The sequence below is a fragment of the Haemaphysalis longicornis genome, unplaced genomic scaffold (assembly GCF_048455015.1).
Source record: "Haemaphysalis longicornis isolate Haplotype H1 unplaced genomic scaffold, Haemaphysalis longicornis Haplotype H1 scaffold_4, whole genome shotgun sequence".
NCBI lineage: Eukaryota > Metazoa > Arthropoda > Arachnida > Ixodida > Ixodidae > Haemaphysalis > Haemaphysalis longicornis.
Window position 1 is genome coordinate 122,484,900 of NW_027526361.1, and position 27,824 is coordinate 122,512,723.

A 27,824-nucleotide genomic window follows, 5' to 3' on the forward strand; every position below is an offset into this window, starting at 1 on the left:
GCTGCGCTGTTGTGAGTAGACTCAGGCTTAATTTCAACTATTCACCAAACGCGTGGTAACATAATCTTCAAGACTTAAATATACAAAAAAGCCTATACATGCCTCACACTGTTGGTTGGCACATCCTCATAGACCACTTTTGTGCGTGTCTTCATAGTTCAAGAAGCTATCATTCTAAAGATGCGTAGTTGCTAAATACTAGGCGTCGAATGACCTTCGGAATGATCAATGCCTTTGGGTCTTGCCTGTCACTGTTGCGAATCACCTCGGTGAAAAGATGGACGCCAGATACAGAAGATGAAGCTGTGAAAAAAATATTTAAAAGAAGCAGACGTACATTTATAGGAAAGATAAAAGACCTTATAAAGAAGATAACATGAAGAAGATAAAGAAGAAAACATGAAAAAGGAAATGTCCTGTGAGTCCAGGTCTTACAATTGTCCTAGCGCCTTATCGCGCCCCGTACCTATATGCCACCGCCTTAGTTTTGCTGGGACGACACCGGATTGCCGCGTTGGGTGATGGGCCAGGCACCCTTGAGGTCGAGTCCGTGTGAGGTGGTGGGGAAGCCAGAATACCAAAATCGTCCGTTCGTGAGTACGTGAGACAACCATTAGTCATTAAGGGCAATGAATCCCTAGAGAAGGCAAGCGTGGCCGGGTGTGGCCGAAAAGTAGATGGGAAGAGGATATCAAGAAGGTTGTGGGGATAAATTGGTCGCAATTAGCACCCTACCTGGATAATTGGAGAATAATGGGAGGCCTTTGCCCTGCAGTGCACGTAGATATATGTTGGTGGTGCTGATGAGTTGGTGGATATTTTCTGCAAGCATTTAGGCTTTTGAAAAAGTTGCGAAAAGCCTTGCAGGGCAATTTTAAAGGCAATACGTGCATGATTATAAAATGTTTTCCAGCGTGTAATAAAGGTCTCATATATGCAGTAATTTTCAATCTCACATTCGGAACGTGGAACATCATTGCCTGTATAGCCAGTAAAGAGCAGAACTGCCAGGCTGTTGCACATTTCTCGGAAACGACGTCAACCTTCGACCACAGCCGTATAATATTTGGGTAAATTAAGTGTTTCACATTGAAAAGGTGCGCTCCTAGATCAGCGAGTGGCTTCACATGTTCTGTGTCCTATTGTATCTGCAACAATGCTTCAAATCGCTAAAAAGTTTATTTAAATTTTTCATCTATTTCGAGGCCTGTATTTAGGTATAGGTAGTTATTCTAAACTACCATTTTTGCCAACCATTGTCTCAGAAGAAGCAAGTGCATGACAGCTGCATCTTACCGGTACTCACCGACGGCGCAGAAATTTGGGGGACCAATAAAAGGGTTCAACATAATTGAGCACGATGCAGCGAGCAATGGAACGGAAAATGATGGGTGTAACGTTAAGGGACAAGAAGAGAGGGGAATGGATCAGGGAACAAACGTGTGTAATGACATATCAGTAGAAATTAGGTAGAAATAGGCGTCGGCAAGGCAAGTATTGTTAAGTCAAGATAATCGTTGTTCATTAAGGGTAGCAGAGTGATTCCCTAGAGAAGGCAAGCGTGGAAGGGGGCGGCAGAAAGTTGGATGGGCAGATGAGATCAAGAAGCGTGTGAGGATAAATTGGTCTCAGCACATGACCGGCATAATTGGAAATCTATAAGAGGGGCATTTTCCTTTAGTGGCCGTAGATATGATGATGATGATGATGATGACTCATTGTAACAATACATCAGCACCAAAACATAAACAAATATATTTCAAATTGAAGCCGACAGTTCACAGACAGGGCTTTCTGACTGCAGGAAAGTACTTCGTCGGCTTTCTGGGTGAGCAATTTTTCTCTCCTTTATTCCGAGAAGAAGCAGTATAGCTTACTAAACATCAAAACGACTATTAGAACACTATTCATGCCCAACAAATTTATATAGGCAACACTGATTATAACGTGGTTATACATGGTGTACAAGAAAAGGAGGAAAAACAGGTATGAAACAAAAAAAAACCCCAGCTCGCGGATTCTTCAGCTTGGGCATATTTAACCATCGAATGGTTTTCTTGCATCCACGAACGCGGTGATCAAGCTGAATGCTGCCTGCGGCGTATCATAAGGAACTAGGTGGCCGCTGTTTCGCACCACCACAAAGTGAAGGTTGTCAACGGTCTTCTTGTAGCCGTACAATATGTGTCCGTCAGCACTGCGCCACTGATGCTGCGGTGCGCGAGCCCAACGGCCCGCCCCGGACCAAGACATCTTTGATAAGAAGTTCTCCGTATTTGTTGTAGGAACGGCAATGTCCAGTTGCCCACTGTAAACAAGAACTCTGTAGCCATTCTCCAACAGAATAGTCAACTGAGGCACAGCCGAACGCATAAAGTCTTCAAAGAAATTAGTAAACGCAGCTTCACGCGCTATAGAAAAGTTTCTCTGGCCGACATGGATAGCGCGGCGCACAGCTGGCATCGCAACAAAATGATGGTAATTACGGACGTCCTTGGGTACCTTGTTGTGCAAGTAATTGTAAACGTATTCGAAGCCAGTGATGTTCTTAAAAAATGAGTCTCGAGTTTTCGTGTGGCCTATGAAGAGGTGGTTCATATTGTGAAACGCTAGCTCTGTACGGCCTGCACGAATATGTTTTCTCGATTCAGCGGCAACGTTTTTCATATAATCGGCGGCAGTTCTGTCTATGAGGCCAGTAGCGTATGCGAACTCGCCGACTTCTAACATATTGACAGGGTCTGTGAAGCCGTTGCCGTAGGCGATTCCCCTGAAATTTATCTTCACCCGCATCAACGCAGCATTCTTGTGCACTGCGGCTCCCACCGCGGGGACGTACTTGCCTGCAAAGAAATCGGGAAAATGAGTAATATTCGAGCTTATTACGCAAAATTGATCAGAATGATTCGTATTTTTAAAAGCAGGTCAAAACTCGAAGAAGCGTCGGAAACATAAAGCACTAGGAAACATAAAGCACCATCGGGACACGGCACCGATCACTGCGTAATGTACTGATCAGTGTTCATACTGCACGTCCTTTTGCGTGCCTGGCCTTGAAGTTCAGACAACTATCTTATCGAAGCTACGACAAGCGAACTTCAAGTGGACGCAAGCGCACTACCAGTCTTCCCGGCGTTGCTCGGGGCCTCATTCTGCGCTTCCTCCTGAGCACCCTTCGTGGAGAGTATGGCCCTTTTAGCCCGGAAACCAGGGGCAGCGGAATCCGTATATAAATGCCTACCTGAGCTCCAACCACCGGGACAGGGCACCGATCACTGCGCAATGTACTCATGAGTGTTCTTGCTGCAGGTTAGTTACCTTGATGGCTGCTGCCTAAAAACGTCAAATCGATTTCTCATTACGGGGCCGTGACCTCTTATCATAAAAAACTAGTTGCATTGGTTTTTATTGCCTGTCGTCGTTGCTTACTACCATGTGGTACTTTCGCATTTGCTTTTGGCGCTGTCTGGAGACTTTGAATAAAAACACCGGGCCAATCTGTGAGTCTGGTACTCAGACAAATACGTTTAACGTCTATTCCATTGACAGAGTGGAATTTGGCGGGAAATGGTTTTGGCTGAATTAGCAAATATTCGACACAGACAGACCAGCACTCAAGAAGCAATACAGAACCTTTTCGTCCGGGTGGCCTCGTTAGAGAAGAGTAGGCTACGTCCGATGCAGGCATGCTGCAGTAACAGATATCCGAGATAAATGAATTACGAATTCGTGCTTAATACGGGAAGAACAGGCTACGCCGAAACAATCGATTATTCTTTGGCTTCGGGGATGATCGGGCAGAAATATGGAAGCAGTCGGATGAGCGTATTACTGCTTTCTGCTCTGAAAAACTTCGGATTGCCATAGACCCGATTAACACTAATCGAGATCACAGGATTGGCGCCTTCTAACATAACAAAGACAGCCCCATAGTTGTTAGGTTTTCCGTGTTGAAGGACAGGGCTGTGCTGTTATCGGCATGTACAAAGCTGAAAGGGCAAACTTTTCTGTTGGCCAAGACGGTCTCGTTCGGTGCGAATGGTGCAAAAAAGGCTTCTTGAATTCGGAAAACAGCAGCCTCAAAAGTACAAATTACGCCACGACAACCTTATCATCGGGGAACGCCCTTACGTTTATGACCCAGCGTCCGATTGTATCGTTAAGTTAAAAGCAGCCAAACGGGTGAAGCCTCTTCACCCTACTGTTAACCGTACGGGTTCCTGTGTTAATGCCCAATTATCTGGTATTAATGTTCTACTTGTCAATTGCCGCATTATAAAAAATAAATCAGATGGCCTGGCTGCACTGTTATAGTTCATTAACTCAGCCGTGTTCGTTGAATGAACATCGTGGCTTGATAATACAATTTCAAGTTCTGAAGTTTTCCCTAATAACTACGTTGCTTACTGCCAGGGCAAAAACGCTCAAGGTGGTGGTGTGTTTAGACTTGTGAATAAGCATATACACAGCCTATTTTTTTATAGTGGTAATATAAACGGCGAGTCCGTGTGGTGTAAGGTCATGCTCACTCCTGGAGTATATCTTTCAGTTGGTGCCTTTTATCGCCCGCCCTGGGATAGAAGCAATAAACCTTTTGTTGAAGTGCCCGATGTCTTGCATAAAGTTTTCACAGATTACCTTCTGCTAGGTGGCGACTTTAACATGCCCGATGTTTGTGGGCGAAATGGAATGCCTATGTCTTTGTCTCAGGCAGCCCTTTCTAAGGCTTTCGGTGAATAATTGTAAGCCACGGCCTCTTTCAGTTGGTTGAAAATCCCACCCGTATCGCTTCTTCCACAAGCAACACCCTTGACCTTTTCTTTGCAAATTCACCGGGCTTAATACGAGACGAGTTACCTATACCCGGTATTAGGAACCACAAATGTGTGTCTGCTCGCATAGTTTGTCCCTGCCCTCGTGTGCCTGTTGTCCGCCCTAAAAAAGTTTTTTTATATGACAGGGGCAACTTCGGTAGCGCATCACTGGCCTTAGAGGAATACTTTGAAACATTTGAATTCCTTAGCGTCTCGTCGAATATAGATGATCCGTGTTGACTGCTCAAACATGAACCTTTAACTCTCATCGACGTACATATCCCGTTTAAAATACTTTCAGCTAAACACAGGAAGAATAAACTGTGGTTCACAAAGGAAATTAGAACTGTAATAAATAAAAAAACGCTAATTGAAGAAGTACGACACACAGAACGAAGAAGGCATTCACGCTGCCATAGAGCAGGTGAATATTGAAATAAAGCTTAAGATCGAAACTTCCAAGAAAGTGTTTTTCTTCTCTCTTGGTTCAAAAATAAAAGATAATCACAACGAGTTATGGAAATTCGTTAAACCTTATATTAAAGGTCATACTGGCATTCAATCGGTAACGTACGACGACGTTTCCGTTGCTGCGGATGCTGACAAGGCTAACAGTTTAAATCGTACTTTGAGTTCGTTTTTTTTTTTCAAGGCTGTTCCCGGGATATTCCTGAAACTCATTCCCGCCGTACGATCGTATGCCCGATATTATAGCAGACAGTATCGTGGTCCTCAAACTTTTGCAGAACCTGAAAACTAACGCTGATCCGGGCCCAGACGGTATCTTAAACATTGTACTTAAGTCTTGTGCCCCAGTTTTGACTATGTATCTTGTGTTGCTATAGAATTTATCCCTCACGTATTCTATGCCTCTACAGACTGCATTGCACAGAAGTGGCCCACGTAAATCAGTATCAAACTATAGATTGATTTTCTTTGCAAACGTATGCTACAAAATTTTAGACCACATTTTGTATTAGAGCATTTTCGGTCACCTTCAGAATAATACTTTTTTGTAGATTATCAGCATGACTTTAGGGAAGGGCATTCTTGCGCCACTCAGCTGATAGAATTTTACCATGACGTGTTGCAATTCATACGACCGTGGCCATGAAACTGACTGTATATTACTGTATTTTCAAAAAGCGTTCGACAAGGTTTCTCATACACTCCTCATGCACAAACTGTCCTTTGTGGGATTACCCGAAAACTATTCTTCCGTTGCACCGATGCTACATCAATGTACGCTACCAAAACGTTATTGCCAATGGAACCGAATCTACCATAAAGTCGGTTTCTTCTGGTGTTCTTCAGGGGTCACTCTGGGGGCATTGCTTATTTTGATATTAATAATGATATAGGGCAGGGCATTCTCTCAAAAATCAGGCTTTATGCAGATTATTGTGTTTTATACAGATAGAATAATGACCATTCGGATAAAATAGCACTACAATCAGACCTCGTCAAAATTAATTCTTCGTGCTGCACATGGTAAACGCTCTGGAACATCTGTAAATGCTAACACGTTCGATTTTCTAGGAAACACTGGCCTCTTACAGCAGAATACAGTTTGAATACCGTGGCTCATTCCGCAAAAAACGAAGTTAAATATTTAGGAATAATCTTTTTAGGCGACCTAACCTGAAATCGCCACATTGAAGCAGTGTTTTTAAAGCATCAGCCACTGTTAACTTTGTTGTACAAATTTTAGACACGCACCCCAGGAAGTAAAGGAACGGCTATACTTGTCAAACATTCGGCCCATCCTTGAGTACGTATGCATTGTGTGGGAACCCAGCACTGAAAATCTTATGGACCGCCTAGAGTCCATTCAGAATCGTGCTGCTCGATTTTTAACTCACAATTACCAGTTTCCTACTAGCATTGCTCAAATAAAGAACTCGCTGGTCTGGCGTAACCCTTCTTTGTGGCGGACACGTTTTCGCATTTGTCTCCGTCATGATGTGTACCTTCAAAGCACTGCTGTTACCAGGGATCTATATTTGCAACCACCAACCTACGTATCTACCCTGCGAGACCACCAATTTGAGGTAAGAGAAATAGTTGCACGTACCTCTACTTCTATGAATTCTTTCTTTCCCCATTCTATCAAACATTGGAATCGCCTTCTGCGAGACCTCATGGGAATCAGAAGCGACGATAGATTTTTTAAATATTAACCCAGCATTTACCCAAAGACTAGTACTGCGTTTGTGTCTTTTCCCTTCTTGCAATATTTTAAAAGGATTGTCTCGGTTATACCCTGTTTTAAGCCCTCTTTTGTGAGTTCTTTTATGCCTTTTTTATGCTTTTTAAGCAGTCCTTACCACAGGTAGTGCACTTGTTAACTGCGGTGCTTATTCTTGTTTGTTATCGTAATGTTTGCTTGTACATTTTAATACGGTCTTTGTAATTTTTTTTCTCTGACTGAAGCTTTTGAAACTGATCCGCGCAATTCTTTATGCCTTGTAATATACGCGGCCTACAGTAATGCCCTCGGACAAGTGTAGGTACCGAAATAAATAAATGAATTAATTTAACCAAATCCAGTCCCTCGAAAAAAGTTCAATTTGGAATGTTTGAAATGACTGTTGCTTGCATAAAAAAACAATAAAAATTGACATTTTAGAGACTCCCCCTAAAAGGCAAAGATTGGAAAACTGTTTAGACATGTCGGACGTGACACAACTATAAACAGTCACCCTAGAATACAAAGTTTTCTAGTGTTTACTGTAGGGCGTGTCATGTCGTTCTGCTCAAACCACCCCTCAAGTGCCAGAACTCACGAGGATAGTGGTTAAGGGATGATGCAGTGTAGTCACGAAAACCCTTTTTTGTGACGGGCAAGAAGCTTTTTGGAGAACAACCGCCATTTCTTGAAGCTTGCAAGAGAAAGCTGGTTATTGTGAGCTTTAAACAAGCGGTGGAAATTAGGTTTTCTTCCGAAGCGCGCTTTGCAGCTCGTGACTAAATCAAAAGGAAAACTTAGTGGAGCAATTTCACTGCTTTGGGGTGCGCTGGTCAGGAGCGTTTTGCACAATTATGGTTAGATCATGGACAGCCACCTCATCACTGTGCGCGTTGTACACAAAGGACCAGCCACCATTGTCGAGAGGTTTGTGAAGAGACGTGTAATCACCGCGAGCGAAGGTGTGTCTAGGAAGGGTCCCGCTCTTGTCAGGCGCCATAGATACGTGAGTCGTAACTAGAAAACGAGGATGCCACGCATCAACGGCCACAACATTATCGGGAAATTGATTAACATGGACTGAGGTGCAATTTTCAAATAGAATGCTAGAACATTTCCAGCAGGGTTTAGATGCAAGACAGCAGGCTGAATGTTGTTGAAATAAAAGACATTAAACAAGTCAGCTGCTTTGGACTTTCCACTGAAATTTTCTGCGGGGCCCCGCCAGGAGCTAGAAACATCAAAGTAGCCAAAGGAAAAAATTTTGTAGTTTTCTGGTTTTCACTTCTGAGATAAACTCTGTAGAGATGTGTATCAAATAATAAACAAGAAACTCGTACACACCGCCGTACGACTCCCCAGTGATGTAAAACTCATTCTGTGCGAGGTCGTCGAACAGTGTGAAGAACTGCTGCAGGAACTCGAGCATGTCTCGGCCAACGTCAGTCAAATTCCGGGAGTAGCCAGCCTCATCGTCGGTGAAGCTGAAACCGGTACCCACGGGCTGGTCCACGTACAACACAGAGTACCTGTTCGTCCATGTCATGGGGCGGAAGGTAGCCTCCGTGAAGTCGCTGGGCACGCTGTACGGCCCGTGCTCAACGAAGAAGCCCAGGAGTGATGAGGCAAAAGGCCCACCTTGCAGCCACAGAAGAACTGGAGCATTCTTCGGGTCAGTCTGATGAAATGAAGTGCACCCATTTTGTCAGCTTTGGTGCCACGTTTTGGTGCTCGCAATAGACAACGCACATCAAACTCATTTCGGAATATTAACCTGAACACGAAAGTTATTGTTTAAACACATTGATTTGGTTGATTGTAGGGTGTAACACACCGACGGTTCACAGGCGATATAGAGCGCCGAATTGGAGGGCTCCGGATGAATTTTGACAACCTGGGGATCGTTAACGTGGGCCGAAATGTCGAAAACACGGGAACTTTTGCTTTTCGCACCCATCAGAAAAGAGGCCGCCCCGGCCGGAAGTCGCACCGGTGTCGATGTGCTCAGCCGCACAATGCCATAGCCACATAGCCATCACGCCGGGTAATGGTTTAAACAAAATGTACGGATGATACAATATATAAAGAAAATATACGTGCGTAGCCGTTTAACTTTCGGGGTCATGTCCCAACGTTGATGCTTCCGATAGATTATCTGACAATAGGGGAAATAAAATTAGGTTTTAAATATGAAATCACGTTTTGCGCGCCTGACCAACTAGCTCGTGATTTCGTTTTTAATGCTTAATTCGCGGCACTTTTTTGTGGAAACCCTCTAATAAAAAAAGTATGAAAACCCTATAATATGAAAAATGAACTAATATGCACAAATAAATTTACCTTAAATACAAATTGCGGAATAACGATTAAAACCTGTTACTTCTCGGCTTGCATACAGGACCCAATACACTAGGGGATCGTATCTTTCTAAGCAAAGCTTAAGTGTCCCCGCTGATGCTGTTGTACGCTTATACGCCCTGAAAGGAAGGCAAGTTTCTCTGAAGATGTGATGAATAGTCATGAGTGAAGAAAAAAGAAGAAAACGCTTTCTTTGGTCGGAACTGAACCTGGGTCCCTCGCTTTATGAAGGCGGTGTCTATCTGATTGCTCCATTTCGATATGGTGGAAGGGAAGGTCAATCAGCAGGTACCGATTCGTGCCGTACACCCAAACCAAAACATTGGGCCTGCGGATAGCATTCCCGAGAGTGGCTGTGGGTGATCTATAAAACTGGCCAGCCAAAACTTCCATTGCAGGAAAGCTTCGTGTTCGTTAAAAATTTGAAGCGACTTGAAAAAAAAAAGAGAACGACGAGCCTGGCATGAACTGATCGGATACGGGGAACCAGTTGGCGCATGCCATTATCATTAGTGTTTTTCCGAACCTTTCTTGCCGCTGACGCAATAAACTGCCCGTTGCTCTACGTCACCTGTTCCTCAGTTTACAACACGTTGGTGCCCAGGATGTGGAATCGCACCATTGAAGACACCACCGAATAGCGAGCCCCCTGAAGAAAACCAGGGCCAGCACAGACCAGCGGTTCAAGACCAGTGAACCCATACACAGCAACGCCGGACATCCGACGCTCGTCATGAAAAGGTTGCAGAAAAACGTGTACACCTTCGAGCAGTGACAACGACGGTGATCAACGAACTGAACACCTTGATGGACACCAAGCACATCTCCGCCGGTTAGCACAATAATTAATTTGGAGTCCTGAAACTTTAAGAGGGCCACTTACCGCGTTCAATGTAGAAATTCAACAGCTTGTTTAGGATGACGATTTAGAAGAATTGACCTCAGTAACATGCTATCAGGAGTCTATTTCTCTCACTAAGCTTTATCCTGAGAGTCTTCTTTCGAGTCCAACACCCACAGTGCAAGCGCAAGCGGCAAGTGCTCATTACGCGACTGGTGTGATGCCACCTGGATGAGCTCAAGTAAGGCTTCTCTAATTAGAGCTGACCAAATTTAAAGATGACATTGACGAGTGGCCTCCCTCCTGGGACCAATTCGCATCTGTATTTCATAGAAATGACACGTTTGCAGGCGTAGATAAATTCAAATACTTGCGGAGCTACCTGAAAAGCAAAGTCAAAAGTGTTATCAGCGAACTACCGACTAAAACTGAATTCTATGGATTGCCGATTTTGCTGCTAAAGCAACGACTCCGCCAGACAGCGCCTTTAATAAACGACCACATGAGCACGGGACTTAATCTCAAAAAAGTTGAGCTGAGCCCTGTGATGTTTAGACTGTTTCCAGAACTTGCATGAAGATATGCAAGCTCATCTGCGCTCTTTCAAGAACCCTGTAGTTTGCACTGACGCCCAAGGCGACATAATAAAATCTGAACTACTGGTATCCAACCAACTTGATATAGATATTAATACAGAACAATTCATGCTCGCGTGTCAACAATGTGAAGCTAGATGAGGGCTCGTACAAGGTACTTTGCAAGACTTTCGAGAGAGCCGCAAAAGATTACAACTTTTCTGTTCCATCATGCGAGGGGAAAACCTTCAGACATCCTTCTTAAATGACCGGATTTCATGGAAAATTTATTGCTGAACAAGCATCCTGGTTTGGAGATTTCTGAGAACGATTCATTCAGTCCATAAAAAGTACTCCGAAGATAATACTCGGAAAGTACTGTTTCACCTGTAAACAACTTTCCACTATCCTCACGCAAGCAGAAGCAATAATTATCTCCCGACCCATAACCTACTCGGAGCCCTCTGAACCCAGGCCGCTAACCTCAGGACACTTTTTTATCGGACAATGGCTGACCCTGCTACCTTATGGATGCCGAGCTCTAAACACGACAAAGCAGCAATCAGCTAAGAGACTGCGTAAAAGATGGAGGCATCGGGAACACCTAATGGATGCGTTTTGGATACCATGGTGGTGCGAGGATATCGAACTTAGCTCTGTTCCTGTCAGGGATTGCAGAACACGAGCGTAAGCCAAGGTGAGACACGTTGTCTTGTTGGAAGAGAGGCCCACCCAGGCAAATGTGGATGGCTGTTGTTAAGAAACATTTTTAAGTGAAGATAGAGAAGTTCCTTCGTGTGAAATCCGTACCTCGTCTGGGAAAATATAGCGCCGACTTTTCCATGTTCGATACCCCCCTGGAAACCCCCCTGGGAAATGATTACATCGATCCATCTCGACCACAAGGTAAGAAAAAATAGTCTAAAGTCAAGGTCTGTCACCCATGTGCAACCTGTTGCTTGAGATTTGGCTTGCCCGGAGCCGGTTATAAATTCGAAGCGACTGTGGAAATAACGAACAACGAGCCAGGAATGAATTTATCGGATGCGGAAACCAGGTGGCGTGTGCCATCATCATTAGTGTTTTGCCGAACGTTTGTTGCCACTGACGCAATATAGTGGCCCTCTCTCTACGTCGCCTGCTCCCATTTTTTAAACAGTGTTCAAACACCGTCGTCGTTAGATGAAAGGGTGATTGATTTTTAACAATCGTGTAATACTATACCCTAGTTTTCATTATTGGCGAATACAATCGGTGTAGATTTATTCATAAATAAATAACCAGTCTGACGACCCACGAAAAGTCTGCAAGAAGCCATGTGTCTTGCGGCTGCGACAGAAGGGCATAAAGTTGTGCGAGAGCGCATGGTGGTTCTGAAAATATATTGTGTTACCAGAACTGTCTCCGCATTATTCTTGAGATTGTCCAACTCCGGCAAATTAAACACGCAAGTTACAACAAAGTGATCATATGGCACAAAAGAGTTTCTAATATGATTTGAAGAATCGAATATTAAAGCAGTAATTTTGTTATCTTTACCAAGAAAACTTCTCAAAGCAAAAGAAGTGTTGAGAACGCCAATAGAGAGAGATGTGTACTTGTCTCTTGTATGCAACTTGTCAAGAGATGTATACTTGTATCTTCGCAGTTGTTTTAATTGGCCTGCTGCGCCACTAGCTAAGTTGCCACGAACTGGGATTCGGTTTAGAACACGACACAATTCTGGGGGTTGAAAATTTTCAATTTAATCAAAAAAGGACAATCACCTTGATGTTTTCCATCCAATTGACGGGCCCTTAGCTACCCAATATCGTGAAATGTTTTCTATTGCATTGCACATGAAATCCGGGACCAGCAGATTAACCGAAAATTCCGGTGGAATGACTCAAGTTATCAAGAGTCAATTGTACTTTGGTGCGTGGATAACACTACCTTCGCAAATATTTCCTAGTGACCGTTCCAAATAAGAGTCCGCCTGAAGCACCCAGGCTTTATAACCTCGCAGCCATTTTGCAATGACGAATTATCACGCTTAACCACATAAAACATATGTGGTGAGATCGTTTATTTCATATGCCATGGCAATAGTTTTAATAAGGAAGAATAAAGAACCGCCTAAAGCGGCTCATGTACTTCATCCGAAAACCATGAGGCCCATTAAATGTTTGATTTTGCAGGGTCACTGGCAGCTTTTTCTTGTTCAAATAAGTTTGGTTCCTCAACAGCATTATGTTTATACTCACTGAAGGCACTATACTGGAGCACCAAAGAGAAAGCACTTACAACTTATCTGTGCGGGTCGCCATCAAAACATCTTTTGTGGAAACAACTTAGTCCAACAGCATCGCGTCTTTCTTTATTTCCCTGCTACAATGGTGTCTATTAATACATAATTTTAAGTACCACTACGTTTCCGCGCCTAACAGACCGTGCGCTACAGGTTTGCGGTAGAACCTCCGTGTTGTGGACAGTGTAAGTGCTGTCTAATATTTTTAAGTCCTAGGCTGCTGCGTATTACGTTCAAAATTACATATTAAAGTAAGGAATCACCCAAGCTGAGTGATCTGCTTCAGCTCCATGGGACGTCACAAAAAGTATGCCCCGAATTCCTGCATAGGATTTCTTTGGAAAATGCTGGCCGAGGTAACCCACCGAGCGCTAAATTATTCGCATGTTTTATAGAGATTTATTAATCAAAACATTTTAAATTGTACAAACGCCAACAAACGTTTGCTCAAATTTTTGTTTTGCTGAAGACTGCAATGTTTCCGGTTAATATTTTGTCGGATCTGGAAATATAACCCGGATGGTACTCTGCCTGTAATAAGGAAATTGACGTTAAATTTTTTGCACTATACTTTCAAAATGACTGACTGGAAAAGGACCATAAAAAATAGTGAATACTTTTTCCAGCTTATTCTTGTAGTATATCTCAGATATATTTGAGTTTCAATTGGATAAAATTTTTATAGAAGCCTATGTACTCAGAACTCATTCCCAGTGGTCTCTTTTTATTCTAAGCGAAGCTACTCGGGGCAGAAAAATCCCAGGCTCTACGGGCCTTTTGTAGGGCACGGTGTTGAAACACGATGGTCTCGGTATATGTCTCTGTTTTTAGACGTCCTGTGAATTTATTCGCTACTGCTCTGTTATAAATCCCACCCGTAATACTCGGTTTCTCATGGAAGAAGTCGCCGAACTTGGCCTCGACCGCGGCGCACGCCTTTACAAAATTACAGTTGGAACGGAGAGCTTCGTTGCGCGTTAAGTAACGTAAGTCTATTTATTTCAATGCTTTTGGGACTATAATAAAAAAGCCTATACTCATTTGTTTGTTTCAATTTAGTATGACGGCAAAATGACTTAAATAAGTGCAAATGAACGGACTTTAATAAGCGATTAATCGGGCTGCGGCTTTGAATACAAGAAGAAGGTCCAATGATAACAAAACATACCGAGGCCGTAGGCGCACTATGCTATAAAAATATACAAAGTCTGCCTTTCAACGAACTAACACCTGAAGCGAGAAAAAATCGTAAGGAAGTGCTGCCAAAGAAATGTTTATCTGAGGGGCTTTTCTGCACGGTCAGACCTATCGAAATGCGCGGCCCGAAATTTAAATCAGTTTTGGAAAGGCCGCATGAAATGTTATCTTATTGAATGCCAACGAGCCTGTGTTATACCTTAGAGCTTTTGCTCCAGTGTTGGCAATCACTACTCGGATGCACCAGCACGGTGGCTTGGCTATCAGAGAGAAAATGCGTCCTTCAGAAAATTATTACTTGCTCATTGATATCAAAGATTCCACTTTCGATATGCTTTATCCGGAATATGGCTAAAAGTGGATCTACATTGAACACATTTCCAATGTTGTTCCACTGCTATGCTATATTGAGCAGAAATTATTTCTCAAATGTACTATTATTGAGATTTGGTTATCTTTAATTTAACTTCTCTGTTACCATATTTGTTTAAATGAGAATTTAAACATTTCAAACTATAAAACACAAACACAGATTTCTCAGAATGTCTATTTTCTTGTCATTTTGGAGCTAAGCTTGCCAAGATGGCCAAAACATTTGACACCTTTTGTTGTCCGTTCCTTCATACCGCGATGAACGCGCATAATTGCTCACTTACGAAAGTCGACTCACCAGGGAAGGCACAAACCAAAAGAAGAGATTGCTGTTAAATTCGGCGTTCACTGTGATGAACCCTGAGTAGCTGGGAACTTCCACGTCCGCTGGCAGGGCACAAACTTCAGACAGGGCTTTAGCTTCCTCCAGTTGGCCAGATAGGATAAGCGGTGTCAGAAACAGCGCCTCATCTGCAAAAGTAGGAGTGAAAAGTACCGGATCAAAATAAAACGCCTGAAAGTGAAAAGTGGACATTGGGCCAGTTAGGAATAAGGGTTTTGGTGAAAATAACTACAATTCCCGGGGCGTTTCACAGTAGCCCTAGTTTGAGCATTTCATTTTTAATTTCAAGCTCGTAGGTTGTACGTTTTTACACAACTCGTTTACCTATATCTTGAAAATTTGCTTCAGTTATAATTTTCACTGGTTGTGAGCGCCCATTACAAAGAACCAACTGTGTTTAGCCAAGGTATAAATTTATACCACACCACAGGTAAATTCTTATTGCCACGTAGTCGAGAACAAAACATTGTTTTCTTACAAGCATCTACCGCTGTGGCTTAGTGGTACAGGCATTGTGCTATTGAGCCCAAGGTCACAGTCCGATCTCGGCTACGGTAGCTGCTTTTGTGATGGAGACGAAAACTGCAAACGCTGAGTACAAACATTTCGCCGCAATTTAACGAAGCCGAATTGCAGGTTATCAATGTGGAAGAGCACTGAACAAATGTGCACATCACAGCCCAGGTGATGCGCGCCTGCACACTATGATGTCACGGCGCACCTCGGCTCGTTAAGGCGCGTTAAGCCATAGAATAAAGAATCAATTCTGCAAACCAACATTGAACGAACCCTCGCACAAATTCACGTAAGATCGATCATTCCTCAAATTAATTTCGCGGCATATGAGCTGTATGCATCTACCTTGAAGCCATTGCTTTTGGACACTTTCAACCACATCAAGAACATCTCCAATTGAACAAGAGACTCAGTTAGTGACGCTCGGTTTGCATATTTTCTATCAAAACATTACAAGGACACGAAAATTCTAGTCGTGGCGTGATATTTGCAAAAAAAATGAGTGCCCGGAAGCATGCGTTTCAATTCCTTCAAATTATTATCGACATTTTTTACCTGGAGATCGTTAACGTGCGGCCAGATCTTAAGCACACGGTTGTTCGGTTGTTTTTGCTTTTGGCCCCCATTGGAAAAGCGGCCGCCGTGCCCAGGAATCGAACCCGCGTCTTTATGCTCAGCAGCAGAACACCTTACCCACTGCGCCACCGCGACTGATGATTTCCAGCAACTCTCTCTGAAATTTGATTTCTTATGCTTCACGAAAACCCGGAACAAAGATGCTAGCGATGTGTATTTTTTGTATGAATATTCCCATGTTGGGTTGTGTAGAGCAGAAATTCCAGGTTGTAGTGTTTCAGTCTACGGTTAAAGTAGGTTAAAATGTGACCTAATGGATGAGTATTCCCCCAGCCCATCCGATTTCGAAATGATCGCGTTATGCTGGTGTAGCAATTGCATAGGGCTCATGTGCAGGCCTCCATCTTGGCTATTGGCAGGCCTCCAGGCAGGCCTCCAAATTTTCTTGGCTATTTTTACGAAACATTACCCCATGTATCTTCTTCAAATCTATGTGCGATACTTGTCGGTGAGTCCAATATTGATCAATTAGCACAGAGTAATGCCCAAAATAAATTCGTTTTGACTTTGTACTGGTATAAATTACAAAATATTGTGTATTGTGCGACTAGACTCAGAGAAACTTCCGAAGCATTACTTGATGTTTGTTTTAGGAACTATTGTAGTGGAGAGTGATTTCTCGTGTGCCTAATGGGGATGTGAGTGACCACTTAGCTGTGTTTTCAGCTCTAAAAATTCATGTTGGTAGGACGGAAATACCTACTTACAAAATAAGAATACCGATGATAGTACTACAGAAACATTTGTAGGACATGTTGGGCAGGCAGATTGATCCTATGTATTGAACGAGGAGAGTTCGAGTATCGGCTTCGCAACGTTCTAGACTAAAAATGAACGCCTATACTATAATGCTTTCCTGGAGTATTACTTGCGGAAACACAAAAAAGCCAAGAAACATTGGATATGTGCGCCCTTTGTTACAAAATTTTCAAAGGAAGCGTCCCTTTAGTTTTGCCTGAAGCCCGGAGATGAAACTACATTTAAGAAATTTCCGGAATTTCGTAATACAGTAAATGCCGAAATAAAAAGAGCGAGTGACGCGTACTACGGGCTTACGTTTCAACAAACTGATCATCCACATTAATTTTGGAGAGTCATCATAAGTTAGAACAATAAATGACCGAGTCACGTTTTCCATCTTCACAAGATTTAAATGGTTAACCTCTGTCCCGTAGTGAACTGCGTGATGGCTTAAATGAGCACTTCGTCTCTTGTGCTAGAGGTCAGAAAAAATCCTGCCTAGTAGCTGCCAATCCAGTTAAATAACCAGAAACGTTTATGCGAGACACAATTTTCATTTCCGTTGATGATAATCCTGAAATCACGAAAGCGCGGCCAGTGAACGTTGTCGCCCCCTTCATAGGAGAACCTTCTCACGTGCGCAATCTTGTGTTTGACGACGGTATGCAGGCTGTCCTAGCTACTATGCACCTGGACTTTTAAAAAGGGAAATGGCGTTACTCGAAGAAAACCCAGTGCATAATGTTTCCAGTTCAGTGGAGTAGCGACCAGCAATTAGTTCGTTAATGGGATTTAATTATTCATTCGTATTTAAATATCCAACTCGAGAAGTACTGTTCTAATCATGAAACCGTGAGTGAGGCACTTGTAAGTGAACACGAGAAGCATCGAATTGTGGTATTTCCAGCGACGAACTAATTGTGCACCGATTTATTCTAATAAAGAAACCTCGGGAAATATAAAAATATACCACGTTACGCCACTCCCGCCCGCATCATAAAACAGAGCCCTCAAACAGGCTGCCTCTTAGTTACCCGGAATGAATTAAAGACAAGAACAAAGAAAAAAAAAGTGGGTGGGAGCCCCATAACGTGTTTTGTTTATATTTACCTGGGTTCCTTTATCAGTCAGAATAAATGAGTGCGCAATAGGTTCACCTCTAGAAATAGTGCAGTTTGATGCCTCGTGTTGGTACCGTCAAGTGCCTTATTTACAATTTATTCATTAGAACAGTTCTTATCGAGCTATATGATTATTGCAAATAATTTATTAAATCTTATTCACAAAATAGTTACTGACCACTACTCCGCTTAACTGGAAGCATTACGAACTAGGTTTTATTCAAGTACCGTGATAGCTTTGCGCATGATAGTTTGTACACCCTGTAATACTAGTGAGCTCAAAATTGGTCGGTAACCACAGTGCACAGGGGTTGGGCAAAACTTAGTTTTAACAATTGTCGGCCGATTTCTGCCTCATGCATTTTTTCAAAGGTTTCAGAACCGTTATTTCTTGAAAGGTTCACCGAAGGCGCAAATCGCTTCAAGATAATAATATAAAAACAAGTTGACTTTGCAAAGCAAAATTCAATGGAACTGCCCGTATTACAATCCCGGGAAAGCTTATTGAAAACATAGAATAAACCTTTGCACAATTGGTATATGTCTCGATATTAAAAAGCCATTCGATTCCGGTACTCACCGTATATTGTTGAAAATGTTAGACAGTTATGTCATAAGGGGAATGTGCCGAGCTGCATTGCAAGTTATAAGAGTAACCGTAAGCAGTATGTAATACTCCATGAATATGCATCCTAATACCAAAATATGAGAAACGGAGTACCTTAAGGTTCCATTTTAGGACCTCTTCTTATTTGCTGTATATAAGTAACATCTGCAATATTCAGTAAACGGAAGATATTACAGATACGAAGATGGCACTACCTTTTTTTACGGGGGTAGCATGGGAGATCTTGAAATCGTACAGAACGATTAGTTAAAATAACTCTCCGCTTGTCTTTCAACAAACGATCTGGAACTAAATTAAAAAAAACCAAATACCGTAATTTCCTAATTCTAACGCACCCCGATTCTAACGCGCACCCCATTTTCCTGACAAAAAACCGAAAAACTTGCACCTCCGATTGTAACGCGGACGGAACTGTGTGAGCAATAAAAACGAATGCGAGAGAAACGGGTGATGTATTTCCCGAAGTAATCTCACTCATCTCACTCCTCGTCGCTCTCCGCTGACCACAACATCTCGTCCTCGGTGCCGTCAAGCACGCTCGCGATGCCACACTTCTGAACTAACGTTCAACCATGGTAGATGGGATCGTGGCCCACGCCTCACGCGCCCATCCCGCGAGGTTCTCCAGAGGCGCACGCTTCAGCCGACCGCTTGTTTTGAACGCGTGAGAGCCGCTGCTGCCATTGCTGTTATCAAGCGTGCAAGTGGAACGATTTGACAATTTGTGTGAACGCCGATAGAAAAGCCTAGGCGCCTATGCTTCCTGCGTCCGAAAATGCGTTGCTAAAAGCTTTAGCGCCATTTTGACATGGCGATGGCGATGGGTGGGATGAAATTTCCGTTGTTTCGGTTTTGGTTTCGTATCCGATTCTATCGAGCATACAATTTTTCGACCTATTGTTCCGGAAAAAAAGTGCGCGTTAGAATCGGGTAAGTACGGTAGGTAATTTTCAAAGGAAAAATGCGGCTGTAAATAAAACTTTTGAACTCTATTTTTTCAAAAAAAAAACCTATTCAATTTGCGGAAACTGGAAAATTTCTAGTGGTGTATTTTTATTTTTTTCTTGCGTGGAACGAACCTACCAATCGACCTTCGCAGACACAATCTAAGGTTCCTTACGCACTATAAATACTCTAGGATAACATTCCCAAGAGTTTCAGGTTAACCGTACGATACACAATGTTTCAATCACAATTAAATCACTGCCGTTTAGTCTGGGGTTCAACAAACCTTCCTGATGCTTTAAGCTAATTTAAATGCAGGAAAAAGCTATTTGTGCTGTCGAGAATCTAGACTCCAGGCACAATACGAGACATTTAGGAGAAGCACATGAAATACTGAATATAGAACAGCTATTTATTTAAAATCTTCCATTCTATGTATAGCAATGAAATGCGCATAAATCGACTGCCAAACGAGAGCCGCGCCGTTCAGTCAGCATGCATTTATTTTGCAATGCAGCCACACAAAATCAGCGGCAAATAACGAGAGAACAACTTTAAAGTCTTTTGTAATTATGTAGTGGGCTTATATTAGGCTATTTTGTTGCTGCATTATCTTGTGTAGGGTCATTTCAGACAGGATCGAACAAAGCATGGCTGTCGACATGTTCAATTTTCTCTACATTTTTTACCTCATTCCTTGATGTATCCAATATACTTATTCACAAATATGTTCAGCGGAACAAATTTTATCCAGCTGAAAAATATTTTGGGATGAACTGGGGCGGACCCCGGCCGCTACCTACCCCTCGTTGCCGCCCCATTTACGGTTGGCTAATAAGAAACATACTCACGAGGCGCAAATGGTAAGTTTCATGGTCAATCTTCGCCTAGTGTACAGTTCTGTGAAAACTTTTCGCTGGCCAGAAAAACATTTTTCCCTAATAAATCTCCAAATCTCGCTTAAAGGACATTTTGTCTATATTTTGCGTGCAAATACTATCGTAAATACTGAAGCTGAAGCGTTCCAATTTTACCGAGGCCTACTCCTTGCAAGCAGAAACAAAGTCTTGTTTCAAACAAAATGGTCTTGTGCATAAGACAAAGAGGGAAAGTGCAGTTTGTTATACACACGTCCAAAGAAGCCAACAACCTTTGCGAATTAACAAGAACAGCAAAGGCGGACTGGTGGCACTCTTATTTGGTCGTGAAATAGCCAGATCCGGCTTAACGCAAGCAGGACCAAACAGATGAACCACGTTCAGGACCGGCTACCACAGTCATGTGGGGCAGCCTCCGTAAACATAGCATAAATTTAACGACGCACGAGTCATGGCTCTCGGGGACGTTTTCTTTCCAGCCGATTTTCTTAGGCCAAACTAAGAAGGCATTCGGGGTGTGAGCCAGTGACCAAGTTACTAGTTGTAAGTTCACTATTCTTACCAAGAGCACTGATGAACAAAAGCTTGGTATGCATCACTGCACGATGAGTCCACGCCTCACAGTATTATTTTCCGGTTTTTAAACTAAACAGTACAAGACCCACTCCGGAGAATCCAGATGTATAGAGACAAAAAAAGAAACTTCATTTATTCACAAGAAAAAGAAATCAACGTGTGAGAAAATGCAAAGCAAAATTCTGGAAGTTTTCCTTCTTTGCCAGAACTAACTTTAGATATACGCTGAAAGAAAAGCTCACTCGCAAATTTCTCGTTCATTTTTTTTCCACCGAAAGTTGTATTAATCAGTTCACATGAGCACCCTGAATATGGCACGCCACTTTTTCTTGTGTACGCAAGTAAAGCGTTTAGTTTAAACTCCGGTACTAAAACCTGACACTAGTATGAAGACCCTGCTCGAAGCAGCAGCTGTTCGTTACCGGCAATCTTTACAAATATTGTGCATGTAACTTGCACTCTCATCCGTGTGGGCCAATTTGTATACAAACTGTCGCAAGCAGTGGGTCTAGAGAAATATCGCTTCCCTGGAAAACGAGTGTATCTACAGATTACCATATGAGGTGGCAGGATAGCGTATTGAGCTGAAATGTGACCTAAATGAATGAAGTATCTCTTTTGGAGGGTGAAAATTGGGCACAGTTTTGTTCAGTTGACAGCGTAATGTTTTGTCGTAATCCCCAGAACAATTTAAAGTTAAGCAGACAAACTCGACACACATTTTTTTTCTTTTCTTTCTACCTTATTCGACAGTCATAATGGATGCCATTGGCATGAAATATGTAAGTGAAAATATATAGATAAATGTTACAGATGCGACGTCGGTTGTGCCCGAAAAAAAACCACACAAGAAAGTAACACAACTTTGCTTCCGTGTTTCATTTGACATCCGAAAGTGGACAGCCAGCCACCGTTGCTTCCTTCGTACAAATGAATGAAGTCTCTAAGGATTCTATAAATTTAGTAGGTATTGTAAAACTTAAAGGGCAAAAATTTGGTCAAAGACTCATTCTTTACTTGTTATTTTTGTTGCATCGCAAATCGGTACTTTTAGGACATTACCTTCATTTTATTAGATAATAAATTGGTGTCCTTACCCTGATTTCTTCCATCCCAATGTCTGCATTCCTTGGCATTTGCTTGACCTAAAAACCTGTAAAAATACAAGACAGGCCCAAAAGGGCATACTGACTTGGGAATTTTCACTATTTTAACAGAGTTTTAGCTTCCCTGAAATGCAAAAATTCTAGCAATTGTCTGCCGTGTACCACCCCTCCGTGTTTTTGTGAACCACCGAATGTTTAGAACGGCGGTATAACCAATAGCTTCTCTTGAGCGTTATTATTATTAACTTTTTCCGTGAGTCCCAAAAAAACACCGGAATCGCGCTTGCAAAGTTCGGCGAAGAGTAAACTTTTAACAGAAGGTATGGGTGTCGAACCTGCGTAGTGTAAAGAAGCTAAAAAGCAAAGTTTCAGAGAATAAAGTAAGGAATGACTTTTTTTTAATACATCGTGATGTGTTTGCATTGTTATTACCGGCGGCCATTTCAATGCAGACAATGCTTGTTGTTTTGGTACCAAATAGGTTTTTCAGTCTTTGTCACGTGCAGCGTATCCTTGTTCTATGCTAATAGCTATGTTATATATGAATGAATAAGCAACTTTATTTAGAATTAGGCCTGATTTCCTTGGGGGTTATTTGAAGATGAAGGAAGGACAGTCAGAAGCCTCAAACAAAGTCTCTTTTACCCTATTGAACTCAACTTGTCCGTTTACAGGCCCTACTCGGGCCGTCAGACCGCTTTACACTGCTTTGTAAAGACCCCTGGCAAGTGAATAAATTGCTACGCGTTCGAGAACAGTAGCATCGGAGAGGAGGTGCTACAGGTGCTCCGTATTCTTAAGTGGTGGCATTTCCGAATTATAGCATTTGAGATCGATCGCAAATGCCCTATGCACCAAAATAAAATAAAAGGCAGTGGCGTTGGAACCAAATAGGGGTCACCAAAATACTTATTCCAATGCGTGAAATGCTGAATTAAACTAACAGAAGAAAGGAGCACATCCCCAGTGTAAGCCAACGGCTGGGCAACCAAACAGCCACCTCGTGGACAGATACCGTTTACCCGAGGTACCGCCGGCTCAGTCGAGGCAGAGGCTCATAGCTTCTGCCTCGACTCCTAGCTTCAGCCTAATTCAACCCCATTCCCCCCTTTTTTGCCTTGACCAGCGGTGCTGTAATCGCCGGTAAACCTGGATAATAAGGGTGGCACCCCGATCATCTCGCTGCCTGCGCTCCGTGTTATTGTGCTAGTTTCAACACTGATTACGGGGATTCGCACGCCAGTACGCAGAAACAAACGTTACTGCACGTAAGAAACTTACTCGGAAACATTTCTCATCTAGTATAGTGCTGCACCTAAGGGTGCTACGAGTTTCTGCCAAATCTTTTTATTCAAACCCCGTCTTAGGAATTTACAACCACGGCCGCAACTTGAAGAGCAAGCCGACAAACAATTCTTTACCGAAATACTGTGCCTAATATATGAAAAACGGCAAAGGGTAAGGTGTGGGTAAAATGATACCACTAAGGGCGAATCCCGTTAACTAAGGTGACTTCACAAAGCCACCAGACGGCACCCACCAACATAAATCTTGTTAAAACGAAAGGGCCTTCCATCGATGAAAAATATTCTTTTCTACAGCTTGAGCGAAACCAAACAGTATCCCTCGCTCTGCATTGCACCCGGAACCTGAATTGGTATCAACACATACAAAAATAACAAACATTTGGAAACTGCTGCGGAACGCGTGCAAGGCAAGCGGTGAATAAATTCTGTCCGGAGTAGTTGTAGGGGATGAACATTTTTGATTAATGTGTTAAAAAGCTATATCCTGTGATAGGCATGACTTTGTGTTCCTCTGGTTTATTACTTTCCTCATGTGTATGAGCCGCTATAAAACACTTCCTAATCTTTCATTACGACGAAATTGGTCAGAACAGTGCTACAATAATCTTGCAACAGAGGATACATGAATAAATTAATCAAGAAGAAAATATGTGCTATCAAAAAGCACCAATCATTCAATTACTACAGGGAAGTTGCTCAGCAAAACCCAGATAGACGGGAGTACGCATACCAAGCCTTTGTCTAACAATCAAACGGGGTTTCATGATTCTCGAGGAAACCAGTATTGTGCTGTGAAGCTCTATCACGTACCAAATTTAAAGCAATGGCTGCGACCCCTACTCAGACTTCACTATATATCACTGCTTACTTTAGGAAATTTTGATTGGAAGAAACACCACCACAGCGTAATGTGACTCACCAGTGGTTTAACAGTCCAATGAAAGGTATGGTAAAGAGCAGAAATGGTGTGTCTAGCTGCATTTTGAGGTCGCTTAGCGTCCCTTCTCTTCGATAAATCTGCAAAAATAAAAGACCAAACAGTTACGCCAAGAAATATTGAGGCTGTGACTATGTTGAAGATTTAAGGTACACTGCGAAACGGGCGTAAAAGTGTGGAATGCATTTTTTCGTATCTCGTCCAGGAAGCTCGAAAAAAACAGAAAGAGTGCGAAACGCTGACCGATAAAGAAACCGCGAGAGAGATACGAAAGACAAGGAGTCAAGAGCTTGTCAGAAAACTATGCAAAAACTAGGGAGAGCGAGTGTAGATACAGAGGTTGAATGGGGTGGAGGAAGAGAGCGAACGGGAAGAGACGGAGAAAGAGTATTTGAAACCACTGAGAAAGTACAAAAAAGCATGTGAGGAGAGAGACAGGGAAGGGCTGGCAGAATGCGAGCAAGCGCAAAAACACACAGAAGAGGCCGATATGCTAGTGTTGAATAAATATCTCCCGAAACCCGCCCTAGAAGAATGTATAAGCCCAATTGGCTGTGGTGATCATTATAGGGAATAGGTTGCAAACCACCATCAACTTTGTGATCATTACGCGCACCAGTTGTATTGGAAGGTTGCTGACGTGTTCGCGGTTCGAATAGCGTCGGCCGGCACGCTTGGGCAAATGACCCCTATGAGCTACTGGCGTTCGCGTCAATCATTAAAATCCAACGCCAACTATTTGCTCGCACTTCGAGCGCAAAGCAATGCCTAACAATTAGAGTTTGGAAAAGCTTCATAAATATACAGAAATTGATCTCGCATCTGACCAAAACGTTCAGTCTTTCTTGTATATGTGTACGCATCATGGCGCTAAATCACAAAGGCGTGAATTTTCATTGGAAGGGCAAAACGTCCGGGCCGCTCACAGGCAGGAACCACCCCACGCGAACGGACCCTACCGTCTCCAAAATTTGGCTTGGGGAGAGTAGCACTCAATAGCCTCCCAGCCCTAACATAGTTACGGCGGACGTGAACATTCCTCTCCGCTCGTACCTTTACAGCCGTGGCCCTGTGTGTGCGTGCACGTGCGCCCGTTTCTGTGGATCCGTGCGTGCGTAAGGGGGTGGCTTGGTGGATGTATCCGGTTGTCAAACTGCGCATTCAGGCACTTCAATCCTACCGCAAGTGACATGATACAAAGCCGAACTTTCGCCAGAAAAGTTTTCACGTCGAAAAGTTATTGCGTCGTACATAATAACGCCCTGGCGGCGTGCCCTAAGAGACAGTCATTATCATCATCATCACAACCTGTGTACACCCACTGCAGGGCAAATGCCTGTGCAATAATTGAAGCACCGGCGGAGTACGAAGCGGTGGACAATAAATTAGCGCACCTGCTAGTAGCAAAAAAACGCGCTCAGAAAGAGCTGAGAAACGCAGAAGCTCAATGGGAGACATCGCAAGAAAATCGCGCTCCTTAACAAGAAATAGAAAAGTATTCCAGGGAACTTAACTAGCAGAAGTAGAATGAAATATGCACACAAGTGGACGGCCTTATGAGAGCAGGGGGAAGGTGGAATCTCCTCAAACTTGCCATCCACTTAACGCAAACCAAAATCAATCAACAGATATCGATCGACCGGACCCTATATCAACAGCGCAAGAAAGGACTTACAGACGACGACATCTCACAAGAGCTAACAAATACCTACCTCCCCCTTGGTACAAGTGCAGAAGAAGACTACCCGGCCTAGAAGGGCGAAGCGAACCCCGGACTGGACGAGCCGATCTCGGAAAAAGAGGTCTGGGAGGCCCTGAAAAACCTAAATGGCTGATCGGCCCCGGAACCGAATGGGATGACCAAAACGCTCCTCCACAGCCTGCCTTTTAAGTCAGTAAGAACGCTGACGAAAGCGGCCTACCAGGCCTGGGAAACCGGACACGTTCCTGACGAATGGAAAACGTCATCACTGATGCTGATCCCCAAAGCGGGCAAGCCTCTGAACCCCAACAACATGAGGCCCATATCGCTTACATCCTGCACTGGAAAGGTACTTGAACACGTCGTACCAAACAGAGTATCGGACTACATCGAGAAACACGAGATCGTAAAGCAAAACATGGTGGGTTTCCGGCCGGGGTACCGACACAGGACGTGATGAAATGAGAACGTGTTGCTGCGCGTGTTGGTTTAGGTTTACGAACATACTGAGTGGCGCAAACACACAACACACAAGAAAGAAGACGCGGACAGGCGCTACACTTCCAACAGTTTAATAGCAACTACAGCAACGTGTATTTATTCATACATCCCGACATCCGCAATACACGTGCCCACAGGGTGAGCGCAAGAATTTATCTAAAAACCGCTCCTCAATTTTCAACAATACCACTGAAGTATCACTAACGCAGTTACTTTCCTTTTAATCTTATACGATGCGCCTCGAGCAGTTCACGGGCCTTCTGATATCTGCTTATTTGCAGTATCTTTGTCTCGGAAAATCGTGGCTCACAATTTGTGCAGGAATCACAATGCCTTGTCAAATCTGCGCCATTATTAGACTTAATTTTGGCGCATGCTCCCTTAGGTGGTCGTTCAAAGGTGTCCCAGTTTGGCCGATGTAGGACTTTCCACAAGTGAGGGGGATTGCTTAAGCCACCCCTAAAGCGCAATAAACGAACGGCTTCTCCTGTCGTTTCCCACAGGCCCTCTTTTTGCTACTAATAGCAATGCGAGAGCAAAGTTGGCCGATCTTACTCAGGGCAGAGAAAACGACAGGGACAACGTGCCCCCTCGCAACCTTTTTTTTGTTATACGACACCTTGTGTAGGTACGCGACCACTTCAGGTCGTTTCAGTTCAGGTCTCTTCTCATTTCGTTGCTGCGAATTCGTTCTAGGCTTACTACCCTTCGCGTTTTGAAGGAGGGTTTCCGCCACCGCATTCACGACCGACAGAGGGAAGCCAGCTGACAAAGGTCGCTGCACCTGATTTTAAAAGTTCGACTGCATCATGTGCGTGCACCATTTCCGCGAGGCACATTCTAGGCAGACGGGCAATAGCCCACTTAACTAACTTTGAGTGTGCCGAGTCATACAGTAACAGTTATTTACTGGACCGAGGTGAAAAAGAGCAACACACATGCCCCTGCAACACCTTAATACTAAGGTCCAGGAACTGGACGATATTATCATGAGGCAACTCATGAGTAAAGGTGAGGCCTTTTCCAACGCGCTTAAAATCGTCTAGAACACATTTCACCAAGTCAGATTGCGTCACACAGTTTGTGACCTCATCCTCACCTTAACCTCATCTTGACGTCAACGCATTAGTGTGCCACATCGTACGGGCAACCTGCCGCTCAAGGAACATGGGATTCTGCATATGAAAAGGCGTCCCCCGAAAATATGTGAATCTCCTCCAGTGTGGCATTGTTCAAACATCTTGGAAGCACATAA

At 43.3% G+C, this 27,824-nt stretch overlaps 1 protein-coding gene across 2 annotated transcripts; it reads right to left on the minus strand.

Moving 5' to 3' along the window:
* Positions 1-1,821: 1,821 nt before the first annotated feature.
* On the minus strand, positions 1,822-26,261 carry LOC144179358 (venom serine carboxypeptidase-like). Of its 2 annotated transcripts, none has more exons than XM_077707682.1 (6): positions 26,079-26,261; positions 24,349-24,446; positions 22,114-22,169; positions 14,931-15,103; positions 8,347-8,680; positions 1,822-2,843 (listed from the first exon to the last, which is right to left on the minus strand). In XM_077707682.1, exons 2-6 carry the CDS (start codon positions 24,408-24,410, stop codon positions 2,038-2,040), a joined length of 1,431 nt encoding a protein of 476 aa, XP_077563808.1. In that variant the 5' UTR covers positions 24,411-24,446; positions 26,079-26,261; the 3' UTR covers positions 1,822-2,037. The 2 variants fall into 2 exon arrangements, with proteins under 2 accessions (XP_077563808.1, XP_077563807.1); XM_077707681.1 differs by lacking the exon at positions 26,079-26,261 and adding an exon at positions 25,420-25,542.
* Between the last annotated feature and the right edge of the window lie 1,563 nt (positions 26,262-27,824).

Bases quoted from the DNA above. Each gene is read 5' to 3' on its own strand.
- LOC144179358 (XM_077707681.1), bottom strand. From the start codon at position 25,527: ATGCGCAGTTTGACAACCGGATACATCCACCAAGCCACCCCCTTACGC. The intron at 15,104-22,113 runs GTAAGGACACCA...CTACTTTTGCAG, and splicing joins TTGGGATGGAAGAAATCAGG to ATGAGGCGCTGTTTCTGACA. The intron at 8,681-14,930 runs GTGAGTCGACTT...TCATTTCATCAG, and splicing joins TTTGGTTTGTGCCTTCCCTG to ACTGACCCGAAGAATGCTCC.